Source organism: Chionomys nivalis, chromosome 3, assembly GCF_950005125.1.
Source record: "Chionomys nivalis chromosome 3, mChiNiv1.1, whole genome shotgun sequence".
In the NCBI taxonomy this organism is placed as follows: Eukaryota; Metazoa; Chordata; class Mammalia; order Rodentia; family Cricetidae; genus Chionomys; species Chionomys nivalis.
Window position 1 is genome coordinate 65,254,178 of NC_080088.1, and position 17,878 is coordinate 65,272,055.

Here is a 17,878-nt window from a genome sequence, read left to right on the forward strand (position 1 = left end):
AAAAATGCCACAGAATCATTTAAAGCATTGTCACGAGTCACTGTTGATAACGTGTTATTCACTTGTAATAGAAGGCACAAAGGACTCTGAATAAGAAATCCCTTTTCCTTGGCAGCAAATTTAAATGTATTCTTCCATTTAGACCCTGGTTACTTACCAAGCTGATATACAAGGGGTACACATTACCTCACTGCCTCTCTGAGACGCATCCAGAACACGTGGATGCTCTAAGTGTATCTGCCGAGCCATGTGCCAGGGACCCTTCCTCCTAATGTTGAACGTGAACTCTCGTCATCAGTGAGAACAACTTGGCCAGTTTGGGCTGTGCCCTGACTATTAGCCTGGGGGAAAAGTACTGTCATCATGACCTCATTACAATCACCAGCCCATGCTTTTGAGCTTGATATAGTGGACATAATCAACCTGACTTCCTTTTCAAATGTGTGATTACCGTCATTGCTGATGTTCGTGGTGTTGTCACTGGCATTTCAGTGATTGAGTTGGGGACGTTTTCCCTCTTGAACCAAGATTCTTTAAGTCATTTTCTTGATTCCACATCTGTCCAAGAACACACACGCACGCACGCACACACACACGCACGCACACACACACACACACCATTGGAGTTAGTTATAATGGAAGCTAGTCAAGAGAGCTTCTGAGCCGTTGATTCTTCTATCTTTTTCTCTGTAGTTACTGTGTGGGAATGTGCGGAGACGGGGCCAATGACTGTGGGGTGAGTACACATGGTTTCGGCTAACCTGGGCAGCACTCCGGAATCTCTCTTGAGCTCCCCAACAAATCCCTGGGGCCTCTTCATCCCTCCTCCAGCAGCCACTGGGTCACTGCCTACCTCTCCCTCAGCGTGGGTTGGAAACAGAGAGAGGTGGCGTCACTTCCGCTGTCTTCTGGCAATTCCCAGAATAATAAAGTGATTTGCTGGCACTCCCGAAGTTCAGGACCATTGAGGACTTTAGAAGATTACCTGCTTTAAGCCTTTAATGCCACTTATAGGGAGAGAAAGCCTCTGGGAGGGGGCATGTTTTTGCACAAGGTGTGCAGCTGGCAAAGCCTTAGAGAAGGAAAAGGTTGAAACTCATAAAGTTTTTAATTACGTGTAAATTGCATTTATCCCCACCAAACCCACTCTGAGGTTAATTTTTGAAAATTAGGTTTCTCCTAAATTGTTATGAAATCCTAAATGGTATGGTTTTTACACACTAGAGCAAAACTAAAATTAGATGAGTCTCAGGTTATTCTTCATTCTTATCAGAAGAGAAGTATACATTTTATGTTCTGACTTTGGAAGATGTGGGTGAAATAACGGTTGGCTTGGATATATATATATATATAATATGTATATATGTACTTTAATAGGTAAGTGCAGTACAGGAATTGAAGATCAGGGATGAGGTTATAGCTGAATACTAGAGCATTTACCTAGCGTGTGTGATGCTCAACCCATCAAAACAGTGCACATAGAAGAGGAGGACAAAGAAGAGGAGAGGGAAGAGTGACAGACAGCAGAAAAGAAAAGAAAATTGCTTTCTATTCCTTATATATGTTTATATCCAAAAAAGCTTAACATATATTTAAAATCTGGCTATTCATTTTACTTTCCTCTTAAATATTTTTTTCCAATATCTGCAAAAAAATGTGTTCATACTCAAGGACTTAGGGTAAATTTTTCTGCCTGTGTTTCATTAGAGGGCAGTTGTTAGACCATTCATTCTACCTAGGATGAATACCCACAGCTCTTCATTATGTGACATTTACAGCAAAACAAAATATCAAAAAGACATAGCCTCCGTTCTCCCAAAAGGCAATCATCTGATGGAGGAATCATGCATTAAATTAACTCGAACATATGGCGGATGATCTTAAATCACACAGTAGAGGTGTAAAACACTAAGGGAGAGGGAGGCAATATTCTAAGATTTATAGAGATGGACTCTCCTGCCTACCGGCAACCTAAATACAGAATCTCTACTCACAGTCATCCAATTCCTGTGAGATTACGTTCTTTCTCTTGTTTGCCTATGGGTCAGTCTGCTGCATGTTCACTGGACAGCTTTTAACTTTTATAGGAAATGAATGAATCCTCATATCTGTGCAATAACGTGTGCCTACAGATGGGTGTGGCCTGATTTGGGCATCTGGTGGTGATGCTGCCTGCTACACACGCTTTATCAGCAGTTAACCAGTTGACTAGATCAATCAGCAGGGAAAGTTGGGGTTAGATATCTTTCCCCATTTTTTGCTTTTTGTTTTTTTTTTTTTCCATGAGGATGGCCCTGCTGAGATAGGACTGAGATAGTGGGCGTCTCCAATCCGTGGCCATCCAAATTCTGTCATCCTTTGTAAACAATTTATTTTGTTTATCATTATGTGCAAGTGTGTGTGTGTGTGTGTGTGTGTGCATGAGAGAGAGAACACAAGTGCCTACAGGGTCTAGATACCATAAAGATAGAATTACAGAAAACTGTGAGCCTCCCAATGTAGGAGTAACTGAACTTGGGTTTTCTGCAAGAGTATGGACTGATAGCTTCTAAGTCAGTGTTTCTTAACCTGTGGGTTGCAATGCTTTTGGGATCCAAGAACCTTCTCTCAGGAGTCACATATCAGATACCCTGTATATCAGATATTTGTATTATGACTCACAATAGTAGCAAAATTACAGTTATGAAGTAGCAACAAAGCTAATTTCCTGGTAGGGGGTCAACACGACATGAGGAACTGTGATAAAGGGTTGTAGTGTTAGGAGTGTTGAGAACCACTGTGCTGTCTTCTCGCCAACCCTTCTGTCCTCCAGTTACAGACTTTATAAATGGATCCTTCCATTTCCTGATGTTAGACACATGGCACACAGATAGTACGTTAAGTGTGTGTGGAAGTGCATACACACACACACACACACACACCTACTAAGGATCATGCTTAGTTTCTTTTTTATGGTGACTTTATGGATCAGAGGAGACAGGGTATACAGATGAAGAGATAGCATGAGCCACGATCTGAATACGGACAATGGCAGTTCCTTAGTTAGGGTTTCTACTGCTATGAAAAGACACCATGACCGCAGCAACTCTTATAAAAGAATCATTGATTGGGATGGCTCACTTACAGTTAGAGAGATTCAATGTATTACGTGAAGGTGGGGAGCATGGCAGCATGCAGACAGACATGGTACTGGAGGAATAGCTGAGAGTCCTACATCTTGTAGGCAACAGGAAGTCAACTGAGACACTGGGTGGTATTCTGAGCATAGGAAAACTCAAAGCCCACCCCCACAGTGGCACACGTCCTCCAACAAGGTCACACTCACTCAAACAAAGCCACACCTCCTAATAGTGCCACTCCCTATGAGATTATGGGGGCCAATTATATTCAACCTGCCACACACTGTGTTGAACTAACCTATTTCAAATGGCTGTGGTATGTGAGTAGAAAGAGCCTGGTCTGAGGAGTCACGGTTTGACTTGAATGGATCATTCCAGGCTTTGAAAATGGCTCATGCAGGCATCTCGCTATCAGAACAGGAAGCATCCGTGGCCTCTCCCTTCACCTCGAAAACAGCCAACATCGAGTGTGTGCCTCATCTTATCAGGTAAGCTGCCCACTTCCTCTCTACCTTGTCGCCATGGCTCATTCTCTGGTTCTGGAAATAGATGGAACTGGACACGAATTTCAAGTCATAAAGGCCAGCATAGGTGTGGATCTAGTGCTGCGGGACCATTAACCAAGGAATGATAACCTGTTGTTTACAAACACTGGCAAAACCTTGAAGCTGACTTTCAGTGAGTTTTAAGAAATAGATGGGTTGTCAGGTAGACTGCTAGAAGATTGCTTTGATACTTAAAACCTAATTGCATGTCTTCTCTTTTTCTGACTTTCATATAGTGGATGCCTTCTGTGATGTTTTACGATGAGTTTAGGGTAGATAAGAAAACAGGATGAGAACACATCATTAAAGAGCTTCTCCCAATACCATTGTATAACTCTAAAATATAAATTCAAACACATCCAGGGTGTTGACTGGAGAAAGGGAAGGAGGGGCATGTGTTTGCTTTCCTTCCCTGCGCTCTTTTCTAACCTCATTCTTACCTACATTTTAAGTGTGATGAGGAATAAAGCACCCAGCTTGTATTTTGTACATAAGTCTTTTCCCCATGCTGTTCCTGGAATACCTGGTAGCTGAGCCTCTCCATGGCCAGTGGGCTGGAAGTCATCACTCAGCTTACACTGAAAGGGCAATTACATGATTCTCCATCGTGTTTCTTGGTGCCCTAGAGAAATGACTGTTTGGAAGTCATAAAGCCTGAAATACCCTGTCCTTTCTATCAGGCTAACATCTGGGTCACATGTGCCTCATTCCTGGCCATCTATACCTTCATTCGTCTGTATTCTTAAGCACCATCACCGCCATACCCCCCAAACATAACTGTGACCCAATGCCTTGATGCATCTAGAATGCATTTAGAATGAAGTATATTGGTTTACAATACAAGTAAAGATACAAAATTTGTTAGGGGCAGATGGATTATTGTTAAGACTCTAGGGAAGATGTTCTTTTCTTCTATATTTCACAGACTCAAAATATTAGATATGGTTCTGTGTTCAGTTCTTTTAGCCATTGGTATTTTTCACATGTGCTTATTCCCGAGAAAGATCTAGAAAGGTAATGAGGTACAAGTCTTAAACGAACAGGTCCAGGTCCACAGGTCTCATTGTCATTCTTCAGAGCGTGAGTCACTGGTTGTTCAAGTCCTTGAGGGAAAAGCCGTTATCTGCTTTCAGTTCATATCGAGCATTGTATCTAGCTCTAAGCTTGGTATTGCAGAACATTAGAGGCATGGCTGCAGGATGCGCAGATAAGTGTATGAGCGACTAAAATTCATAATCATTAAGAGTGGCAGTGATCCTGGCAGTTCACGGAGACAGCATTTATCCTGCCCTCGGAACGGTGTTTGTGCTTTGTTTTGAATCTGGCTGTCTTTATTTTCTTGAAATTATATACAACTGCAGGGAAAAAAAAAAGATGAAATATAATGTTTATGTTAGACTTGGGGAAACAATCTAGGCTCTGCATTCTTTCCTCAGTCTGTTTTCTCCTTCATCCTCTGTTGGAAGCAAATGCTAGCTGTTCACAGCCTGGTGGGGAACATCTGCCTGAAGTACCCTGGCCCATCTCCCAGCTTTAACACTCCTCTTGCCCGAGGGAAGTAGTTCGTAGTTGGGCTCCCAGGTTTTCTGTTTTCTGTTTCTGTATGGTTATAACATCTTTGAGCTGAGCAGGTGCCCATGTCACTAGGGACTAGAAACAAAGCTAAGCCCACACGGACTCGTTTCTGCCTTGGCTAGAGGAAGCTCCAGAACCATCACGCTGCATTCTGACACTGTCCTCAGATCCATCACCATCCAACAAACGCCAGCGAAAGTTCATTTCCCCCGAAAAATGCAGATGCAGGTTCCAAGCTGTAGTATCTACAACAGGCTTCATCTTTTGGTCTCTTTGCCAGTTTAGAATAGTACCTTGGTTTCCTCCAGAAAAGCAAACCAACTGATGGTAGAAATGTCAGAACTCAAATTTTAGAATTGCATCTAAACTTTGAAGAGTACCAATCTTTTAGCTTAGTGTGTCCGAGAGCCGCTAAATCTCACTCAATTCCAGGAAGCACGTGTTGAGATAGAAGAAATTAGGATCAAGCCAATGCTTGCCACGGCAGATTATCATAATGCTGCATTATGCTTAGGATATACACAATAATATTCTGACTTTGCAGAAAGGACAGGGCCGGATTCATTTCATATCCTTTTGTAATGAGTTTTGGTGTAAGGTGGGTGCTTCATAAGACCTAAGTAAAAGTGGATGAAGAATCAAAGGGGGAATTAAGGACTGGGTGAGAGAATGAACAAATGAATGAAGGGTTAAATAGGTCTTGGGACGCAGTGCATTAGTTAATGTTTGCCTGTTGGGGACAAGATGCTAGGCTTGATTCTTAGCACTGCACAAGCCAGTGGATGGCAGTAGTTCCATCATTTGCGAGGCAGATTTAGAAGCATCAGGAGTTCAATGAAAAAAACAAGGGCCTGGAGAAATGGCTCATTGGGTCAGAGCATCTGGCTCGCAAATTTAAGGACCTAATTTCAAATCCAAAGCACTGACACAAAAAATTTGGCATAGATTTGTCTGCCTGGAACCCCAGTGTTGAGGATCAGAAACAGTGAACCCTAATAGCTCCCCAACTAGCCACTTAGCTAAACAACAAGCTTCCAACCAGTTAAGAGACTCTGTCTCAAGCCACTGGTTGGAGAATGATTGAAGAAGACACACGACAGCCTATTCTGGCCTCCACATGTATGTGCAATGTGTGTATTTACCTGTATATTAACATACATGAACACACACAAACAAAAATTTAAGAAATCATACAGAAAAAAAGATTAAATAATTTCCTGAGGACATAGCTCAGTGGTAGAGTACTTGCCTAGCATTTGGAAGGACCAGATTTTGACTTCCAGCATTGTAAAAAAAAAAAAAGGTAAGCATACGATAAGCAAAAAAAAAAAAAAAAAAAAAAAAAAAAAAAAAAAAAAAACAATTGAAAGAACGAATATATGGCTAAGTTTAAGACAGGCTATTAAACACGAACACCTTCCTCAGCCTTATGTGGGTCACCCATATTACCTCCTCTGGTGGGTCACTTGCATCACACTCTAAAGCTTGGGGTCATTACAGAAGAGGGGGCAGAAAAAATGCCAGAGAGAGAATGTGATAGGTGTGAGATGGCTGTGCCACACATGAACTCATAAGAGTGGCAGTTGCCGGCACAGAGCGTGCGCAAGACCTACTATGCAAACATTCAGTCATGGACTCTACTGTCAGTCAAGGGCCATCTTCAGAAGTGCAATCAGTGGCGTGTTACACATGCCTCAGTGGTTAGCTTCACACGCATGCTCATATAGGTGGCCCTGGTTAGACCTATAATGCAATGCTTTAAAACGAAGCAGAAACAAAAATCATAACCAAAAGACACAAAAAGTGGGATGGGGATTTGGTGCAAGGGGTAGGGGTCTTGGTAAGGGTGGGAAAAGGATATGGGAGGGTGGAGAGGTGAGTGGCCAAATGTATTATATACATATGGGAATTGTCAAAGAATGAAAAAAATTAAATGAATTCCTTTTGAAATGTTAAGACTAGAAACTGTGGCCTATATAAGCAGATTTTGTGTTTGTTTGCTCTAAACAGGGAGGGCCGAGCTGCTCTGGTTTCATCCTTTGGTGTATTTAAATACTTGACCATGTATGGCATCATCCAGTTTATTGGAACATCACTTCTCTACTGGGTATGAATTAAAATCATTTCTTCTCAGATCTCATTGTATTTATAGCTGTGGGATGTGGATCCCACACCTTATCAAATGTTTATAAATACATGACATTTCTCAGAAACAGATGCCTACAAACTTGAGAACCCGGTGTGCTGCATGTAGCCTAAGCTCGTAGTCATTAGCCCTGGATCTGTTGTCTAGGGTGTTGGTTTTCTCTGGATAATCTGAGACTCTTGACCTCTGCAAGCCTGTCTCTTCCTTGGGGTATAAACAGAGCTTGAGAGCAGCCTAAATATAACTCCGCAGGAAATAGATCTGCCTCCAACTGTGGAATATTTTTGGTAAAAGACTCAAAAGAGATAAAGAGGAAAAGGTTTTGAATTTGATTTTGAAGGACAGGAATGCTAAAAATCTCCCACAGTGGGGCTGTCCTGCAGTACCTACTAAGAATTTAATAGGGTTAGACACACCAGTGAAGGAGTGGCGATTCCTTACAACAACAGAGGACTCTAAAACACAAATGGTGATCTTGGTTTAGAAGTTAGCTGCAGCCGGGCGGTGATGGCACACGCCTTTAATCCCAGCACTCTGGAGGCAGAGGCAGGCGGATGTCTGTGAGTTCGAGACCAGCCTGGTCTACAAGAGCTAGTTCCAGGACAGGCTCCAAAACCACAGAGAAACCCTGTCTCGAAAAACCAAAAAAAAAAAAAAAAAAAGTTAGCTTCATAGAGGAGCTGTGTATAGATTAAAAATAATCTTCATTATTTCAAGCATAGTTTGCTCTATAATGAAAAAATCCATCAGGCCCAGAGAACACTTGGGGAATTCAGCTGTTTTATTGTTTTGGGAGGATATTTAGAGGTGAACGGGAGATCCAGGATTAGGGTACATTGTTGGTTATTGTGGGCAAGGACACACATGGGAGGCTAAATAGCCAGCAGGTAGGGAGGGAGTCAGGAAACTACCTTCAAGCCTTACCTCAGTCCAAAATGCAAAGCGGATCTTGCCCCTGGCCAGCTCCCACCTCTGCAAAGTCAGTGACCTATATTCACCATCTCCACAGTTCCATGAGAGCTGTTCTTATTGAAAATTCTATAGCTCCTGTTGAATAGTTTTCCTTGTGTTCTTTTTTCATGCAATTTTCCCACTCGGAGAAAGGAGAAGAGACAGTAACCCCGGGGCCAGGGAGATGACTCAGTCAGTAAAGTGCTTGCTGGGTTCAGAGGCTTAGCATCCACATAACAAGTTGAACTTGGTAACTTACATCTTATAGTCCCAGTGATGGAAGGCAGGGACCAGAAGATCTCGGGTACTCGATGGCCAGGCAGTTTAGTCAACTGGTGAGCTCCAGGGTCAGTGAGAGGCCATCTCAAAAATAAATACATAAATACATAAATAAGGTGGAGAGCTGTAAAGGGAGACACCTGATCCTGACCTCTGGCCTCACACATGCGTACACAGACATTTACACCTTTGTATGCAAGTGCACACAGAATGTGTTCAATACACACACACACACACACACACACACACACGGGAAGGAGTAGATAAAGAACAGTTGGGGATCAAGAGGCAAAATTTCTGCCTTTTCATGAAACTGGGCGCAGAACTGAAGAGAGTTATAATCGGTCTGCTCAGCAGTTGTCCACTGCTCTCTGGAGCCTGATGGGTGTCTCATCCGAGCACCTCAGCCCGGACACTGGTTCAGAGTCTTTGGAAAGCCCAGCATACGCTCGCTTGCAGATCTGCAACACATCCGAACCAGATTACAGCATGGAACTCCGTTATTAGCTATGGAGAAGGTCCCCAAGCCTGGCTGCCCAAGGTCCTGCAAAGACAGTCCCCAAGAATAATGGTTTGACTTTTTTGCCTTATGAGTTCAGCTCCAAAAATGTGAACTGGAAGGCTAAGTTCTGTGAGCAGCCAGACCTCGAGAAGGCAGAGATAGCAGATGAAATTCTGCAGTGGCTTAATCAGGGCACTGGTTCTCAACCTGTGGGTCGAAACCCCTTGGGAAGGGGCCGAGCTACCCTTTCACAGGAGTAACCTGTGAAAAAACAGATATTTACATTAGGATGCATAACTGTAGCAAAATTACAGTTATGAAGTAGCAATGAAATCATTTTAGGGTTGCAGCCTTAGGAAGGTTGAGAACCACTGAGTTAGTAGGGAAAGCCTCGTTCAGTTTGGGGACATGAGTGAATTCCAGCTTCATTATGTTGTCACTAGTCCATACTCAAGAGTGGAGGCCTACACGGTTAAATGAACTGGGGCCTTGACTTTAAATTTTGTTTAAAATTCCATTAGAAACTTTCAGACTTTTACATCTTGTGCTGAGAATTCAGCTGTCCAGACTGGAGTGATGCCTGCCAGGGCAAACGTGGCCAGTAGGAGGCTGGCTGGGTTCTGATGATGCCACTGGTAATGAAGAAATGAGTTAAATACGGAGAAAATAGCTGCTGGGGTCGTTTAGTCTAATGGGATACCGATGGGTTTCGGAACATATTTTCTTTTTTTTTTTTGGTTTTTCGAGGCAGGGTTTCTCTGTAGCTTTGGTGCCTGTCCCAGAACTAGCTCTTGTAGACCAGGCTGGCCTCGAACTCAGAGATCCGCCTGCCTCTGCCTCCCAAGTGCTGGGATGAAAGGCGTGAGCCACCGGAAAAGAAGAAAGAAAGAGCAGCTGCCTGCCAAGCACTGCGAATGGGAAACACGACGATAACAGACCCGAGACTTACACTGGCTCTCCCTTCTTTCAGCAACTGCAGATCTTTGGTAATTACCAGTATCTCATGCAAGACGTGTCCATCACACTGATGGTCAGCTTAACAAGTAAGTGTGTATGCGTGTAAGTTTGTCTGTATAATCCCAGAAACGCACAAATGGGAACGTTATAAGGAAACGACAACATAATGACGAAAACCTCACTGTGTTTGATTTTATTTAAAGTAACATTAGCAGAGAGTGGAAGCTTGGCGCCTCTAGCCCTGAGGCAAAATAGCCTGCTAATAAACAGGTCTTTGCCTTAAGAACTTGTCAATATCTTCTTAGTTCTTTGTAGTGTTGTGTCCAGTCCATAGAAAAATGGGTAAGGAATCAAGAAAGGACCTTTTTTTTTTTTTTTTAAACCCGAAGGTCACTTTCCATTATTCAACTCCGTCTCACATTGACACAAAACTAGATTTTTTGTTCCGTCTGTGACTCGTGACAACAAATGCTACTGTTTTGTTCTGGCACCGTTCTCTCGGATGCGAGGTGTGGCTCGCAGCAGCTATTGCTCACTCCCTTCTCCCGAGATGACATTGATAAAGTGCTTTTTATCAAGGAACTCGGGGCTTGATGCTAACTCTTAATAAGCGAGAAAGGTGACTGTCTCAACAGAGAGCACGAAGAAGAATGGCATTGTCACCTTCCCTTTGTTCAACAGTGAGGTGTTATGAAAAACAACAGATGAAATATCTGGCATTTCAGGATATTAATAACCTTGACAGGTTCATGTCATATCTTAAAGTACAAAACTGATATTGAAGTCATCTATTTTATCTACCCAATGATAAAAATTTACCAGTCTCTATGATATAAGTAATATCAATTTTGATTATTAGGTCGAAGTGCCTATTCCAAGCCTATTTTATATTTTCTACTACAATGTTATTAATATTCACCGAGCTGAATAATTTTGAATTAGTGATAATGATTCTATGATGCTGGGTATTTTTAAGCAATTTGAATGATTTATTCATGAGTGATGTTGGAAAGGGAAGGAAGCCCAGGAGTTTTTAGAGCCTGCATTAGCAGGAGGTGCTATGGGCTGAAGGCTATGGCTGTCTTCTATCACTCAAATATCTCCTGGGAACAAGATATGGCATGTACAGATATGTAAGTAAATAACAAAACTATGACAATATTGCCTTTCCTCAGTATAAGCTTTACACTGGGGCTTGGAAACATAAGGAGTCTTGATGAGGGTCCTTTATAGAGGTCATATCCAATACTCGTCAGTTTTAGAGGAAGCGGATGAACATCCCCAGTTCTCAGCCTGGCAGTCAAGACTCCACTCTCTGATCTGGCCTGACTCAGTTTTCAGATGGTATCTCTGCCGCTTCCTCTCACTTACCCTACATTGCTGTCAAGCTGAAAACCTTGCATGCCGTATTTATCTACTGCCTCTTATGCATGCTTGTTCCTTACACTGGAAATGTCCTCCTTTGAGTAAAAGACTCTTTAAAAATACCAAATCATGTGTATGTCTTGGGAAGGTATTGTGTGTGAGAGTACAGTACCCATGGACTATCAGTAAGCAGAACCCACTCTTAACCACTGAGAAATCTCGGTATTTCCGAGCACTTTTGAAATCTTCCCATATTTCTAGGGTTAGAGTGGATCCTGTTTCTCCTTTGAAGCTGCCATTGTTTTTCTCTTCTCTCTCTTCTCTAATGACAAATCAGCATTAAAACAACCAATTTTCCTTTCTCTGATCTTCCTAAGTGTATGCCATCAGGCCATTCTTCAACTCATGAATATAACCTCCCCAACTAAACTCTAAACCTGAGCCATCAGCATCTTATGCCCCAGAAGTCTATATGTGCTTAACACAGAGTAAGAAGAGAGTGTTGGTGTGGGTGGGTGCTGAATGATGCTTTTCTATTGGGTGCAGGCTTGCTTACCTGAATATTTGAGAACAATGAATGGTAGTACCAATTGAGCATGAAGAGAAATGATAGAGATACCTCTACAGTACCTTTTCAAGAGATCCTTATTGGTCCTTCCATTGTAAAACTATTCCCCCTCTATCCATTACCTGCATATTGATCCCATGAAGAACTGTAGCAGTAGTTATGAAGGGGTGCTTTAAGGAGAACTGAAAGGAGAAGTATGAAGTCTTGCTTCCTCTCGGGGTTGCCATACTCAAGGAAAGAGAGTCATAGGAAATGTTTTAGGAAAGTTGGTGATTTTGAGGGGGTATTGTGTTTTGCTTACCCCTTCATAGTAATAAGAAGGAGAGAGAGGAGAGCCATGAATGGAAGCCATATATCAATTATCTTATAGGCAAAGAAAAAGCCACAGAACTTTTTCAGGCTGGAAGCATCATAGCAAGAAGCTGCCCAATGGGGGCGGGCTGCACAGGTCTTTACGGTGTGTATTCCAGGAGATATTTGAAGAAAACATTCCTGAGGAGTCAGAGGGAAAGACTGCCATTCACATCAGTCCAGATGTGATTACCATTCAGAGTAATCCAGATGTAAATGCCATGCACACCAGTCCAGATGGGATGACCATTCTCACTAGTTCAGATGTGATTACTATGCACACCAGTCCAAATGTGATTACCATCCACACTAATCCAGATGTGATTACCCATCCACACCAGTCCAGGTGTGATTACCATCCACACCAGTCCATACAAGTCCACAGGGCAGCCCTGTAGAACCCACCAGTGAGCCCTGTGCAGACTGCCTAAGTTTAGATAGTTGCCACATTAGAGAGCATCTACCAGTAGGGAAACAACAACTAAGGTTAAGTAAGAGCTTTTCCCCTGGCTGCCCTCATTCTCTGAAGTAAGGAATCATAGACGCAGCCAAGCCACTGGGTCTCTCACATCAAAAGGTGAGATCATTCCAACACCCTATACCGACCAGGAAAAGATCTACCTGAGCTATGACCAAGCTTATGGGAATGGGAAAATAGAATGTCTGTAAGCAAAAGGGGATGAACAAGCAAAATAGCTGCTTCTTGCCTTTAGCCTCACTGTCCCAGGTTTCCTCAGGATTCAGCCTATTGACTGAATGTGCTGCATGATTGTTGGTCATTGGATAAGATGCTACTGTCCTAATGGGACAGCGTCTGACCTATCACCCTCTGAGAAACTGTCCTCCTCGAGAAAGCTATGGCCCTGGACTGAGTCATCCCAGTCCCCAGCTGAGCTGGTGCTCTGAGGAGACTCTGAATTTCACAGGGCGAACAGTTGGGATGAGAGTCAGCCGGGTAGTACCACGGAAAGGGATGTGGTGGCCCCACCTCCATGCCGGTCTGTTCCATAACTAATACCATGGAGGTGAGTGCAGAAAAGCCCGGGATAACTCTATCCAATTCTGAAGCAAGGTTAGAACTGTGGCCCATGTTTTTCAGTTTCTAAAGAAATCAGCCTTATTGAACACAGTTTGATCCTTCTCAAGCACTTACCAAGATGGCCAATCTTCCCAAAAGGTGGAAAAGAAGGACTCATTGTGAGCTCATTCAGCACGCCTTGAGTTTGCTGTTCCATGTACTGTGATGGGCCCTCTATCAGCATCCTTTTAGCTGAACTGCAGAACCTGGCAGGGCCATTTCACTCAGGGAAATTACTGTTTCTTAAATAACTTGCCAAAGATCCCAGAGGTTGGAGCATATTCAGCTAATAATACAAGATATGATACAGTGTTGCAGGAGCTCCTTCAGCTCCTTTAGCCAATAGCCACTGTGATACCAGCCCATTGGGGCATGGTCTCTCTCTCTCTTTAAAAAAGCAACAACTGCCCTCCTTTGGCTCTCTTGCTTCTGGCTCCACTTCCGGCTACTAGGCTCCTTTCCTGATCGCGCAGAGGGCTGTTGTCTGGGAAGGTGATCTGTAAGGTTTTCCCCTTTAAATAAATAACCATTCTATTAATCATAATTCCAAGCTGGTGTGGGGTTGTTTGTGACTTACGCCTTCAATACAGTAAAGAAAAAGTGAAGAAAAGCTACCAGGAGGAAGTCAATTGAGAAAATGCACAGTGTGCAGTCCAGCTTGACTCCAGTCTGTGTGGAAGTTTGAGCTAGGAACACATTTGCTGCCTTCTATGAGATCTAGCGAGACTACATCAAGAACATACAGGAAGGAGGTGATAAAAATATATTTCTTGCACACTAAAGGGTTAACAATGGGATCCCTTTATTCTCAAGCCATTCCCTCTCTCGTCTTCAGCACAGCTTACAGTTTTAATGTGTTCTCCTCACATAAAGGCAAGAAGCATCTATTTTTGCTTGTTCATCCCATCCTCATGGGTCACCCCCATGGCCAATGTCCTAAGAGGCGATGCTCCAGAGGAAGCACTGCCATTTTCATCCACCACCACCACCCCCACACACACACACAGCTAATGATCTCAAACTTTCACTGTCTCTTCAGCAAGTCTTTGGAATAGATAACATATTGATGTAGCATGGTTTTAAGACAGTCATTACAGTAGGGATCCAGCCTGGTCCAGTAAGACGATATATCTCAGTAGATAGGAGGAGGCCCCATGGAGACAATTAGGTTAAGAAGGCATCCGTCCATCATACATGGCATCTTTTACCTCATCAAATGCAGTGCAGTGACCTTTTTTGTGTATGATCCTTTGGAGACTCTTGTGGGAGACGTACAACCTAGGAATCTCATGAGGAACACTCAGAGCTTGGCTTATAGATTTACGGTCGCCTTGAAATTTGGAGCACATGAATTACAATGTATAATTTCCAATATATATGCATCCAATGATTTTGAACAATTAAAGATCATAATTTGAAATGGCAATTTCTCCCCTGTAGCAGGCTCAGTGTGAGGTTTAGTGAGAGATAAAAGTGGAACAAGGCAGGGTTTCTCTCGCAGGGAGTTCACAGACTGCAAGGTCGCATGTGTGAACAATATAGTTTAATGTACAACATTCTGTAGTGGGATACCAACATGAATAACACACTGGGTGAGCTCAGAAAAGGAAAACAACTAATTTTAGGTGAAATATATTATCTCATAAGCTTGCGTTTTTCGGCATGCAATCTGAATAACAAATGTTATCGTTTTAACTTTAAGAAAATCTGGACAATTCATAATTTTCCTGCCTGGTTATAAACCGTGCTGCTCTCCAGGCTGGTTCAGGTATCCCACTGTGTTCTTTTAAACTTAGAAAATCCATCCTGTTGCAAACAGTGCATTCAGAGACCATGGCTTTAGGATCGAACTCTCTTGTGTTCATATCATTGCTGGGCTACTCACTGTGTCCTTAAGAAGGAGAATCTACTTTAACTTGTTTATTCGTCTGTGAAACTTACTATTTTGCATTGCTTTTTAAGGAAACAAAGATAATACTTATGAAATCACTTGGCATAATCTCTGAGGTTTAATGGGTGCCCCATACCAGTAATAATTTTCTTCTAAGAACTAAGAATACAGATTTCTTTTTAGAAATACTAGGAATCTCTGATACAGAAAATGTTAAAATACCCAGTGTAAAAATAACAGCCAGTTGGTGCCACAATATCACAGCATCCTAACTCACCCCAAATTCAGTGACTTATGTCACCAAGGAATTTCTCTCCCAGTTTATGGGCCTAGAGGTTGACTGCCATTCAGCTGATCTAGGTTTTTCAGCTATGCTTTACACTGGAAATAATTTATTTCAGTCAAGTTGAGCTCAGACCAACCCTGCCTTTCTCATTCTAGGGCCACTGTGAAGGGCCAGACAGAGTATTTTCAGCAGAGCCTGGCAGAACCTGACATTGTGAGCCATGCAAGATTGTTTGAAACTAATACTAACATCACCATGACCAGCAAGCTCCAATGAAATGCCATCTCTATCAAGCCAGTTAGCCAATCTCCTATGGTTTTTGTGTTGAAGAGGGAGGCAGAGACTGTACTGAGCATGTGTGGGAGAGTATATCAATGAGAAAGGGGCCATCGCCCAGAGCTGTGATAGCACCTGTGTTGAGTGCCCACAGTCTCCTCATGAACTTGATAGTTGCATCTCAGTTGGTGACATGTAAAAGGCATCCTAAGCACTGCAGCCTTTGCCTTCTGTGACTTAGAAGCAAGATCGCTACACATGCTTCAGCACTGCCCACTGCCCACATTGTATGAGCACTCGTATGGCCATGCACATTATATGATCACCGTCCACTTCTTAGTGCACTCAAATAGCCACATCTGACATCAGCTACCCATGGCTAGACCAGATATCACAGGCTGAGGACACAACCACAAGAATGGTTTCACTCCAGACACCAGGGCCATCATTTGGAGCTCTTAAGTCATCTGAATTTTGACTAGCTATCTATAATTTAGGAGCTCCACTACCCATCATCCGGTATTCAATAATTTGCTGATTCTTAGAGCCCACACAAGTGTAGTATCATGTTTTTATTCATAGAAAAATGATACAAGTTAGAATTAGCCAAGGGGAGAGACACATGGTACAAACTCTGGGAAGGGTCCTAAAGGTTTCTTCCCACTGTTATTCCATTGCAAAATCCAGCTGCTTCATCTTTCTGGCACACACGTATGTGATAATGTACAGAATACTGGCGACCGGAGTTCAAGTAAGTTTCCACATCAGTTTGTACTGAGGTTTCATTATCTAACCCAACTGACTGAATCATTTGCCACGAGGCTGAACTCAATCTCCAGCTCTTCTCTTCCAGGTCAGGCAGATACGTTGCCTGAAGCCCCAACTTTACTGGTGGTCTATAAGGTTGTGGCCAGCTGCATTTCTGCATGACATTGTTAGCTCCAATTCTCTTCAAAACCACAATCATCTTTTAAAAGCTACTTTTAGGTTTATTGTGTGTGTGTACTGGTGCTTGTCTGTCTGTCTGCATTTGCACCACATGTGTGCCTAGAACCCACAGAGGCCTGAAGAAAATCAGATCTCCTGCAACTGGAGTTATAGACAGTCGTGAACCACTCTGGAAACTGAGATCTTGTCCTCTTCAAGAACAACAGCATTCTTTAACTACTGAGTTATCCCCCCAGATCCTAGCATAAACTGTTAGCGCCCATTGTGAAAATAAAGATGTTCCTTTGAGCTAGAAAATGTCAGGGATTCAGAGGATGTATCTTAGAATCTAGGGATAAAAGGCTGTCATAAAACAATGTTTTTATTAATTCTTTGACAGTTTCATAGAATGTCACTTTATTATATTTCCTCCCTATCCTTGACACCTTTGAGGCTCATCTTCCACCTTCCTACTTTGTGTCCTATTAAAATAATAGCCCATCAATTCCAGTTTATGCTGCCCACATACCCATGGGTGTGGGGCCATCTGCTGGAGCATGGTTCACCTTCCGTAGGCACCACCGTTAAAGAAAACTGATTTCATCAGAAGTCATAGCAAACTGTCAATACCTCCTTGACTATGGGTGTGGTCTCATGGGCGTCTCCTCTCTCCATGCTATAAGGCTGTCTTGCTTGGCCTTATGTCATTATATATTATTTATATAGCAGACAGAGCTGCTATAAATTCATCAATGCAGCGGTCCAGTCTTGTCCAAATGACATTGTTTCAGTCTGGTCCTCCCAGACATCTGATTCTAACAATCTTTCAGTCACCCTCTTCTGTCATATTTCCTGAACTCTGTGGGTGGCAGAATAGAGATGTTCCTTTGTGGTTGAATCATGGCACTTATTCTCTGCACTTTGATCAGCATGTGTTTCTGAGTTAACAACCATCCACTGCACAGATAGATTTCTCTGAGGAGGACTGATGAGAAAGAAAGGTATAGGCTGGATTGACAGTTAGGAAAGAGAAAGGGGTAGAAGAAAAGATAATTAACAGTA

At 42.7% G+C, this 17,878-nt stretch overlaps 1 protein-coding gene across 1 annotated transcript in view; it reads left to right on the top strand.

Annotated features, from left to right (window-relative positions):
- Positions 1-17,878, top strand: part of Atp13a5 (ATPase 13A5) — a 118,885-nt gene that overhangs the window by 84,393 nt on the left and 16,614 nt on the right. The window contains exons 22-25 of the mRNA XM_057764243.1: positions 694-736; positions 3,498-3,607; positions 7,250-7,346; positions 10,088-10,160. Of these exons, the coding sequence (XP_057620226.1) occupies positions 694-736; positions 3,498-3,607; positions 7,250-7,346; positions 10,088-10,160 (323 nt within the window). The remainder of the gene's footprint in view (positions 1-693; positions 737-3,497; positions 3,608-7,249; positions 7,347-10,087; positions 10,161-17,878) is intronic.